At 42.5% G+C, this 11,925-nt stretch overlaps 2 protein-coding genes across 3 annotated transcripts in view; both read left to right on the top strand.

Moving 5' to 3' along the window:
• The window catches only part of sgpp1a (sphingosine-1-phosphate phosphatase 1a), a 55,628-nt gene extending 45,186 nt beyond the window's left edge, over positions 1–10,442 (top strand). Inside the window, exon 4 of one of the 2 annotated variants that reach the window (XR_006759189.1) lies at positions 10,017–10,442. The gene's annotated coding sequence lies outside the window, so the exon portion shown is untranslated. The remainder of the gene's footprint in view (positions 1–10,016) is intronic. The other variant, XR_006759188.1, reaches the window with a different exon arrangement.
• On the top strand, positions 9,691–11,454 carry atp5mj (ATP synthase membrane subunit j). Its single transcript, XM_014144682.2, has 4 exons — positions 9,691–9,832; positions 10,451–10,574; positions 10,953–10,973; positions 11,292–11,454. Exons 1-4 carry the CDS (start codon positions 9,704–9,706, stop codon positions 11,303–11,305), a joined length of 288 nt encoding a protein of 95 aa, XP_014000157.1. The 5' UTR covers positions 9,691–9,703; the 3' UTR covers positions 11,306–11,454.
• The last annotated feature ends 471 nt before the right edge of the window (positions 11,455–11,925 follow it).

Raw genomic sequence — 11,925 nt, forward strand, 5'->3', positions numbered from 1 at the left:
AAAGAAATGAACTTCATGTCCTGAATACAAAGCATTATGTTTGGGGCAAGCACCACATCACTTAGTAACGCTCTTCATATTTTCAAGCATAGTGGTGCATCATTTTCTGGGTATGCTTGTCATCAGCAAGGACTAGGCAGTTTTTATGATAAAAAGAAAGGGAATAGAGCTAGCAAAAACAAAATCCTAGAGGAAAATCTGGTTCAGTCTACTTTCCAATAGACATTGGGAGACCAATTCACCTTTCAGCAGGACTATAACCGAAAACACATGGCCAAATATACACTGAGTTTAAAAAAAATTAGGAACACCTTCCTAATTGAGTTGCACCCCATTTTGCCCTCAGAACAGCCTCAATTAGTCAGGCATGGACTCTACAAGGTGTCAAGCATTCCACAGGGATGCTGGTCCATATTGACTCCAATGCTTCCCTCAGTTGTGTCAGGTTGGCTGGATGTCCTTTGGGTGGTAGACCATTCTTGGTACATACGGGAAACTGTTGAGCGTGGAAAAACCCAGCAGCGTTGCAGTTCTTGACACACTCAAACCGGAGTGCCTGTCACCTACCCCGTTCAAAGGCACTTAAATATTTTGTTTTGCAAATTCATCATCTGAATGGCAAACATACACAATCCGTGTCTCAATTGTCTCAAGGCTTAAAAATCTTTCTTTAACCCGTCTACGAACCTTCATCTACACTGATTGAAGTGGATTTAACAGGTTACATCATTAAGGGATCATAGCTTTCACCAGTGTATGTCATGGAAAGAGCAGGTGTTCCTAATGTTTTTGTTGCTCACCAAGATTACATTGAATATTCCTGAGTGGCCTGGTTACAGTTTTGACTTAAATTGGGTTGAAAATCTATGGCAAGACTTGTAAATGGCTGTATAGCAATGATCAACAACCAACTTGACAGAGCTTGAATAATTTTTTTTAAGAATAAATATATACAATCCAGAAAGACTTACAGTAGTTCTAATCGCTGCCCAAGGTGATTCTAACATGTATTGACTCAGGGGTGTAAGTACTTATATAAATTAGATATTTCTGTATTTCATTTTCAATACAATTGCAAAAATGTCTAAAAACATGTTTTCACTTTGTCATTATGGGCTATTGTGTGTATATGGGTGAGAGAAAGCAATTTAATTTGAATTCAGGCTGTAACAAAATGTGGAATAACTCAAGGGGTATGAATACCTTCTGAAGGCATTGTATATACTGTATGTGTGCTGATGTGTGGGTAAGTCAGCAATGTGTGTAGCTGTCAGTGGGACCTTTTTTTTGGTTCAATTGTTCTTATTTTAAATGTGTGTAGTTCAGTCCTTGAGCTGTTCCTGTCTATTGATGTTCTGTATTATGTCATGTTTTGTGTGGACCACAGGAAGAGTAGCTGCTGCTTCAGCAACGGCTAATGGGGATCCTAATAAAATACTATACCATCAGTCAGAGAGAGTTAAACAATCCCCTCAAAGCTTCCTTCATTTTAGAGGCCATGTTAGAGGCTCCATGTGTAGAAATCACTCTGCTGTGTTTGCCTAATTTCAGTTTGTATCAAAACGAGCAATGTTGTGTAGAGCAGTGGTTTTCTAACCCCCAGATGTTTCACAATTTTGTTGTAGACCTGAATTAGCTCACCAGATTCACCTATTCAAGGGCTTGATGATTAGTTGACAAGATGAATCAGGTATGCTTGCTGTGGAATAGTCAAAATACATGGAACAGCTGGGGACCCCAGAGGAGAGGTTTGAAACTCCCTGGTGTAGCTAATCATTGTACAATCTAAACCATTTTGAAATATATTTTCAATAACCAATCTTTTTATTTTCAGCTGTTTGAAGCTAGAGTACAAAACCGAAAGTAAAAAGACACAAAAGCTAAACTTAAGGATGGGAAGCATAGAAATAGCTATGGGCGAGACGATACCAGTATTGCAATACTCGTTACTATCGTGGCAAGGAAACAAAACACAAAGCAGATTTAACTTCTTTAGGAAAACACCCCTAATGTTGGGAACAAACATCATGTTGTCATCCAGTCACATTTATTTGGCAAGCTATAGCATGCAATATTTTACATACAGCAGGTTTTTAAAGGTTTTTAAAGGACCAAGTTTGGAAAATATATTGCGATACTGGAATTTTCACAGCCCTAGAAATAGCACACAAAGCATGGATCTACCATTTGTCAGACTTTCTTTCACTGAGGATGACAGATCTATAACTCAAAATTCTACATGAATTTGGTCAGGGCACATAGAGTGCCTAGTGAAAGTTTACACACCCCTTGCAAAGTTTACATAATGATGACTTAAAATGAAATCTAATAATGTATTCAATTGAATTGTTATCCTATTGATCTACACAACTTGATCAACAAAGTGAAAGAAAAAAATTCTACATTTTCTTGATTTTGGAACGCATGTCTTCACACCCCAGAGTTAACCCTGAATTGAACTGTGAGAACTCTCATGCTGTGATGATTTTTAAAACCATAGTGTAAAAATCCTCACACCATTGAATTGTGGGGATTTTTAGGCTGTGAGGAAGTGTTTTTGAGGAAATTTTGCCTTTCAGTGCAGCTTTGCTAACATCGGTTCGGCTGTTTCCATTCATAGGGTAGTGCGTACTGGGCCGTACACACTACCCTCTGTAGTGCCTTGCGGTCAGAGGCCGAGCAATTGCCGTACCAGGCAGTGATGCAACCAGTCAGGATGCTCTCGATGTTGCAGCTGTAGAACCTTTTGAGGATCTCAGGACCCATGCCAAATCTTTTTAGTTTCCTGAGGGGGAATAGGCTTTGCCGTGCCCTCTTCACGACTGTATTGGTGTGTTTGGACCATTCTATTTTGTTGTTGATGTGGACACCAAGGAACTTGAAGCTCTCAACCTGCTCCACTACAGCACAGTCGATGAGAATGGGGGCGTGCTCGGTCCTCCTTTTCCTGTAGTCCACAATCATCTCCTTAGTCTTGGTTACGTTGAGGGATGGGTTGTTATTCTGTCACCCCCCTATAGGCTGTCTCGTTGTTGTCGGTGATCAGGCCTACCACTGTTGTGTCGTCTGCAAACTTAATAATGGTGTTGGAGTCGTGCCTGGCCATGCAGTCGTGGGTGAACAGGGAGTACAGGAGGGGACTGAGCACGCACCCCTGGGGAGCTCCACTGTTGAGGATCAGCATGGCAGATGTGATACTACCTACCCTCACCACCTGGGGGTGGCCCATCAGGAAGTCCAGGATCCAGTTGCAGGGGGAGGTGTTTAGTCCCAGGATCCTTAGCTTAGTGATGAGCTTTGAGGGTACTATGGTGTTGAACGCTGAGCTCTAGTCAATGAATAGCATTCTCACACAAGTGTTCCTTTTGTCCAGGTGGGAAAGGGCAGTGTGGAGTGCAATAGAGATTGCATCATCTTTGGATCTGTTTGGGCGGTATGCAAATTGGAGTGGGTCTAGGGTTTCTGGGATAATGGTGTTTATGTGAGCCATTACCAACCTTTCAAAGCACTTCATGGCTACGGACATGAGTGCTACGGGTCTGTAGTCATTTAGGCAGGTTGCCTTTGTGTTCTTGGGCACAGGGACTATGGTGGTCTGCTTGAAACATGTTGGTATTACAGATAACACATACCCTACACCATCACCCTGGGGAACAACAGGGGCTCTGTCCACTTTTACGGCATTCCCAAGCTGTGCAGGAACTCTGGCCAACTGAGCCATCTGGCCACAGCCTGTACAGCCATAACCTGTAAAATCAGCAAAGGCGACCTCCCCACATCAGAATGCAAATCAACACGACCCTGCAACGTGTACTGGAGGCAGGGGCACTACTACCGAAACTGCCCCTTTTCTATGCTGAACGGGCCAATGCCACCAACCCCCCAACCCCTCTGCCAGACAACAACAACATATTTACATTTACATTTATGTCATTTAGCAGACGCTCTTATCCAGAGCGACTTACAAATTGGCGCATTCACCATATGATATCTAGTGGAACAACCACTTTACAATAGTAGGGGGGGGAGGGTTAGAAGGATTACTTAATCCTATCACAGGTATTCCTTAAAGAGGTGGGGTTTCAGGTGTCTCCGGAAGGTGGTGATTGACTCCGCTGTCCTGGCGCCGTGAGGGAGCTTGTTCCACCATTGGGGTGCCAGAGCAGCGAACAGTTTTGACTGGGCTGAGCGGGAACTGTGCTTCCGCAGAGGTAGGGAGGTGAGCAGGCCAGAGATGGATGAACGCAGTGCCCTTCTTTGGGTGTAGGGACTGATCAGAGCCTGAAGGTACGGAGGTGCCGTTCCCCTCACAGCTTCGTAGGCAAGCACCATGGTCTTGTAGCAGATGCGAGCTTCAACTGGAAGCTAGTGGAGTGTGCGGAGGAGCGGGGTGACGTGAGAGAACTTGGGAAGGTTGAACACCAGACGGGCTGCAGCGTTCTGGATGAGTTGTAGGGGTTTAATGGCAGAGGCAGGGAGCCCTGCCAACAGCGAGTTGCAGTAATCCAGACGGGAGATGACAAGTGCCTGGATTAGGACCTGCGCCGCTTCCTGTGTGAGGCAGGGTCGTAAAGTGTGTTGCTGTGGAAGTGTTGCTCTGCAGCTATTTTCAGGTCTCTCCAGAGATGTTCGATAAGGTTTAAGTCCGGGCTCTGACTGGGCCACTCAAGGACATTCAGAGACTTGTCCCGAAACCACTCCTGCGTTGTCTTGGCTGTGTGCTTAGTGTCATTGTCCTGTTGGAAGGTGAACCTTAGCCCCAGTCTGAGTTCCTGAGAGCCCTGGAGCATGTTTTCATCAATGATCTCTCTGTACTTTGCTCTGTTCACCTTTGCCTCGATCCTGAGTAGTCTCCCAGTCCCTGCCGCTGAAAAACATCCCGACAACATGATTCTGCCACCATCATGCTTCACCGTAGGGATGGTGCCAGGTTTCCTCCAGATGTGACATTTGGCATTCAGGCCAAATAGTTCAATATTGGTTTCATCAGACCAGACAATCTTGTTTCTCATGGTATGAGTCCTTAAGGTGCCTTTTGGCAAAATCACAGCAGGCTGTCATGTGCCTTTTACTGAGGAGTGGCTTCTGTCTGGCCACTCTACCATAAAGGCCTGATTGGTGGAGTGCTGCAGAGATGGTTGTCCTTCTGGAAGGTTCTCCCATCTCCACAGAGGAATTCTGGAGCTCTGTCAGAGTGACCATCGGGTTCTTGGTCAACTCCCTGACCAAGGCCCTTCTCCTCCAATTGCTCAGTTCCAAACTTCCAAAGGTTCCAAACTTCTTCGATTTAAGAATGATGGAGGCCACTGTGTTCTTGGGGACCATCCATGCTGCAGAAATGTTTGGTACCCTTCCCCAGATCTGTGCCTCGACGCAATCCTGTCTCGGAGCTCTACGGACAATTCCTTTGACCTCATGGCTTGGTTTTTGCTCTGACATGCACTGCCGATTGTGGGACCTTATATAGACAGGTATGTGCCTTTCCAAATCATGTCCAATCAATTGAATTTACCACACGTGGACTCCAATCAAGTTGTTGAAACATCTCAAGAATGATCAATGGAAACAGGATGCACCTGTGCTCAATTTCTGAATACTTATGTCTCATATCTCTGAATACTTATGTAAAAATGGTATTTCTGTTTTTTTTTAAATATATACATTTGCTAACATTTCTAAACTTGTTTTCGCTTTGTCATTATGGGGTATTGTGTGTAGATTGCTGAGGATTTTTTTTCTCGTTTAATTCATTTTAGAATAAGGCTGTAACGTAACAAAATGTGGAAAAAGTCAACAGGTCTGAATAATTTCCGAAGGCACTGTATGTACCTTTTTGGGCGACCTGACCAAATTCACATAGAAATTAGTTATAGATCTGTCATTCTTATTGAAAGCAAGTCTAAGAAGTGGTAGATCTGTCCTGTGTGTGCAATTTCTATGCTTCCAATTCTTAAGTTTATATTTTGCTTCTTTTACTTTCGGTTTTGTACACCAGCTTCCAACAGCTGAAAATACTATATTTTTGGTTATGGAAAAGATACTTCACATCGGTTTAGATGGTACACGGATTCTCAACATTATACTTGCTTGTTTTGTCACATAAACTGCATTTAGCCAAACTATTAGAATTTTAGCAACCAGGAATTGGTGGAGCTATTTCTACATAGCTATCTCTGATAGCTATAGGACCACAGAGACACAAATTGTATCCTGTATTATTGTGCATGTTTATCTTACATGCTGGTAGCCTGGAACAAATGTTATGGAAATGAATGTGCACCTTTCAATTGCAAACTACGAAAAACACTGCCTTAGCTAGTAAAAGCAATAGGCATGAAGATTCTCTAAATTAGGGACCATCTCTGATAGTTATAGTACCGCAGAGACACATTGTATCTAGCAAATTCGATGACTTGGAGGTGAAATATAGCACATTTCTTTGCTTTTTTAATTGGTATTTCATCACCTGCCAAATAAACATTTCAAATGGCCCTACTCCTGAAAAAGTTATTTGGGCTGGATAAACTGAAGTGGACTTGGCCTGAGTATCATTAGCCGGAGCCCAAAGTAATATGATTCTGCCAGACTCGGGAAGAGCTCGGCCTGCATGAAGCCCCCTGAGTCTCAACCGGAATAGGCCAAGAGTGATGACTGGGTACAGTATGCCATGAAACCCTAATCCGTTTTGGTCCGCGCTGCCAGCTGTTGTTTGCCAACTGTGCTAAGCTGAATCATGCAAACCCTGATGAAAAAGAACATTACTCCAATTTTAATAATTGTTACGGTTTTAGTGTCTTATATCTAATGGGTGCATGGCCCACAAACACTATGCACATGTTTATATAGATTCGTGTCTATTAATTGAGTAGGTAAGTGGTCAGTAGTTCAATCAAATTTCAACCATAAACCAGATATCAACCAAAATGAGACGTATTTTACATTACTTATTTTTCACATCTTAATATGGTTGTGATCTGGTTATAAGACATCTTTATCATGCCACATGCCCACTGGGTTGCCATTTGGTCAGGAAGCCAGCAACCTTCCCTTAGGAATAGTGGCAAAAAAAGTGCGTTGGCATAGGCTACCAGGTATTTTCAGACACACCCTCTTATTGCTGAAATAAACTCAGCAAAAAAAGAAACGTCCCTTTTTCAGGACACTTTCTTTCAAAGATAATTCGTAAAAATCCAAATAACTTCACAGATCTTCATTGTAAAGGGTTTATACATTGTTTCCCATGCTTGTTCAATGAACCATAAACAATTAATGAACATGCACCTGTGGAACAGTCGTTAAGACACTAACAGCTTACAGACGGTAGGCAAATAATTAAGGTCACAGTTATGAAAACTTATGACACTAAAGAGGCCTTTCTACTGACACCAAAAGAAAGATGCCCAGGGTCCCTGCTCATCTGAGTGAACGTGCCTTAGGCATGCTGCAAGGAGGCATGAGGACTGCAGATGTGGCCAGGGCAATAAATTGCAATGTCCGTACTGTGAGACGCCTAGGACATCGCTTCAGGGAGACAGGAAGGACAGCAGATCATCCTCGCAGTGGCAGACCATGTGTAACAACACCTGCACAGGATCGGTACATCTGAACATCACAGCTGCAGGACAGGTACAGGATGGCAACAACAACTGCCCGAGTTACACCAGGAATGCACAATCCCTCCATCAGTGCTCAGACTGTCCGCAATAGGCTGAGAGAGGCTGGACTGAGGGCTTGTAGGCCTGTTGTAAGGCAGGTCCTCACCAGACATCACCGGCAACAACATCACCTATGGGCACAAACCCACCGTCGCTGGACCAGACAGGACTGGCAAAAAGTGCTCTTCACTGACGAGTCGCGGTTTTGTCTCACCAGGGGTGATGGTCGGATTTGCGTTTATCATCGAAGGAATAAGCGTGACACCGAGGCCTGTACTCTGGAGCGGGATCGATTTGGAGGGGGAGGGTCCATCATGGTCTGGGGTGGTGTGTCACAGCATCATCAGACTGAGCTTGTTGTCATTGCAGGCAATCTCAACCCTGTGCGTTACAGGGAAGACATCCTCCTCCCTCATGTGGTACCCTTCCTGCAGGCTCATCCTGACATGACCCTCCAGCATAACAATGCCACCAGCCATACTGCTCGTTCTGTGCGTGATTTCCTGCAAGACAGGAATGTCAGTGTTCTGCCATGGCCAGCGAAGAGCCCGGATCTCAATCCCATTGACCAAGTCTGGGACCTGTTGGATCGGAGGGTGAGGGCTAGGGCCATTCCCCCCAGAAATGTCCGGGAACTTGCAGGTGCCTTGGTGGAAGAGTGGAGTAACATCTCACAGCAAGAACTGGCAAATCTGGTGCAGTCCATGAGGAGGAGATGCACTGCAGGACTTAATGCAGCTGGTGACTGTTACTTTTGGTTTTGACCCCCCCCATTTCAGAGACACATTATTCAATTTCTGTTAGTCACATGTCTGTGGAACTTGTTCAGTTTATGTCTCAGTTGTTGAATCTTGTTATGTTCAGACAAATATTTACACATGTTAAGTTTGCTGAAAATAAACGCAGTTGACAGTGAGAGGACGTTTCTTTTTTTGCTAAATTTACATTCCCATGCCAGCCGGGTGGTGACCATCCAAAATATATTCAATTTCTTTCAAACCATTAGTATTGGTGATTCAAATACATTCCTAAACCAGCCATGACTGAAAGAAAATTAATTGGTAGCCAGCTGCATTATCCACAGGTCTCCTGGAGATGCATTATTAGGGGCTTTTTGACTTGGTTAGCAGTGTGGTTAGGTTAGGTTTAAAATCACATTTTAAGAAGATAATTTGTAGACATAGGCGGGGTTTATGACGACCAGGTAACTACTAGTGATTATCAGGCACAACTACAATATAAAGTGTTTTTTCTCTAAATTGCCGGGATGTCACGTGTCCTACTTATATCAGTACACTCGTAACAACCTAATTATTACGAAAGATTTTCGATCAAATAAACCACACGTAGCAAATAATCCATAAAAAAATGGTTAACCAAACTCGACACATTGACCTTCATTCAAAACCTCCAAGCTTGGTGAGCAAAAAAAAAAAACTCAAATAACGCCACCTGCTAGAGAAGACAGATTTTGGGCTTAGTTATCCCTCGCGCTTCGCCTCTTCCTCTCGGGAATAAAGCATTTAGTCCACTCAGTAACAGGAGACAGGTTTCCATTTACCAAAGTTTATTTGACAAAAGCAATGTCACAACAACAACAAAAACATGGTGCAAATTTCACCATGGCACGGACTGTGGTAATACGTTATTAGAAAATGGCAAATATTCCTCCAGTTAATATTGCATTATAACCATCCTGAAGGCATACAGGCTGTCGTCAATTTATTAATGTGCAATTAGCCTCTATGGATAATGGAAACACTTAAACCACCTAATTTTTATTCGACACTGTAGGTTTTCACAAGTCAATCATTTATTTTTTGGTGTTGCGAAACAATTACCTCTAGCTGTCTTAATCGAGACAATATAGTTAAATGGAAAGACAACTGTTACGTCTATTTCCTATGCAAACTTTCTAAATGTCGACAAAAAAAATCACTGGACAAAGTAATGGAACAGCAACGTTTCACTGTTTTATCGGTGGGTCTAGTGCTTTTGCTGGATGATAAATCGCGGCTACCACGGGGTGGCGATGTGGCTAAATCTGTATGTGCATTCTACTACTCTGCGTGCGGCAAAAGAAGATAACTGATATCCCACTACGCTCTGCGACACACTGTTGGCTGTTGTTTGCGTTGGACAGTGACCTTCTTCGCACCGCGAATCACATACTGAAGGTAAGGCCTACAAGGATTTTCTAGTATGCCTACAAACCAATACATAGTGCAAAAATATTATTTAAATATGTCAGATTACCTTGTTTTTTTTTTATATATATATCAGGTTTACCTACGTGTACCAGCCAAGACGACAACCTCTGCATGAGGCCTAACGTTAGCGAGCAAACTGGCTAGCAGTTAGTTGCAGGATTTTAGCAAGCTAACCTTGCGTGATTGTTGATAGCTAGTTTTTGCTGTTACTTTTGACAGACATACATACTAGCTAGTGTGCATTGATAACGTTAAGTTGACTCTTACAGCCATGTATCAGGACAACTGGGTAACGTTAACTAACAAGGTAGATGTGGTTGAAAGTCATGCGACGTCCTCTGTGCTTCAACGGTGGTTCTGTTCCGTGGGCATATACCATGTCGCTTGTTAGCTAACTAGCGTTAGCTGTATAACTTATCTTTCACCTAGGCGTCTCTCACCTCCCACGTACTACAAGCTTGCCAGCTGTAGTGGTACTGCTATGGTACACTTGTTCTAAGGTAATTTCCTTCCATTGTTGGACACCCCCTGTTTTTTGCCTGGAAAATAAATGTATTTGACAGAATTTTGTGGTTTTTCACACAGATGGCAGGGCGTGTATTTACAAGCTGGTGGGCCAAGATGAGCCCTTACTACACTGGGGCGTACCAGGAGATGTGGGTCGGCCTGGGTGTCATGACATACCTGTACTACAAAGTCTCTTATGGGGGTGAGTTGTCTACTGCTAAATTGAATAAAAGTTTGACACCAAAACCTCTGAAATCGTAGTACAGTGTTCTGTTGTACTGTACTACACTTCATTCTTTTGAATAGTTGGTGGCTGTGGGCAATAATGTGTGAAGCATTATCTTTCATTGTTGGTAAGGCATGCCACAGACTTGAAGAGGAGTATCTTTAGCAACTGAACAAGATCTCTACATCACTGATTGGAGAAACTGTATCATGCAGCAGCAGAACACTACCACAATTTCAGAATGGGCTTTTTAGTTGAGCATATTAACTTTGTACAGGGCTAGTACACCTGCATTTGGATAATGTATGCTTTTGCTTCTTAACTTTTGTTTCCTTCTCCCTTTTCTAACCTTAGGAAAGAAAGCGGTTAAAGGAAGTAAGTTCAACATGTTTTCTATTTGGCATTTCATGTTCAAGTTTATTGGGATACTTACATGGCAGATTTGCATGTTAAAACAGCAATACATGAGCATTTTCACATTCATGGAATCAATAAAAACAAAACGTTTATACTTTATGATGTATTAAACAACATTTCATAAGAGATGACATTGCAGATGTTACTGCCAATGTTGTTGCAGTAGGTAGTGTAACACGTGACATCAATAAACAAACTTGAACAACATCATACATTTAAGTATTTTGCATTAGTCTGTTTTATGGTTGTATTGACACATTTTTGTGTTTATTTCAGAGCCTGCACATTGATTTCATCACGATGCTGAGCGGTCACCCCCTTTCCCCATGTGAAATAGCACCCCATGTGAAGCAGCTCAATTTACACCATAATGTCTGTCCATATTGTCTGTTTCTATGGAACAATAAAATGGTCTACTGAGATCACTAGAAGGATGATACATTTTTGCCATTGTATTCAGTGATAATGGTAATCTCATCAACTGGTTCAAAATACTGGTATATGTTTGTCAACACATTTCTATTAAACCATTGACTTTATTTTAAGGTACACATATTAGCAGCATTATTAGTTATGTAAGGCCTTAGGTTTATTAGGATTTAAGTGATTTGTTATGCAAACATAAGTAATGTAGTTCTGGCCAATCCTTAATACCCTCTTTATTAGCTATAATGAAGGCATATTTATAGTTTAAAGAGCAAGTTAAACAGACTCTTATGCTGTGTTTAAACAGACAAATATACTTTTTTCTTACTAATTGGTTTTCACATCTGCTCTGATTGGTCAAAGGACCAATTAATGGAAACTCATTCTGTGTATGCGGTCTCAATGTGGTCATAGTAACTCTTCCCTATTCTGACATGTGGCCATATTTTTACTTGGAGAAACATGGGGCAGACCTATTTTCCAA

Source organism: Salmo salar, chromosome ssa15, assembly GCF_905237065.1.
Source record: "Salmo salar chromosome ssa15, Ssal_v3.1, whole genome shotgun sequence".
Taxonomy (NCBI): Eukaryota; Metazoa; Chordata; class Actinopteri; order Salmoniformes; family Salmonidae; genus Salmo; species Salmo salar.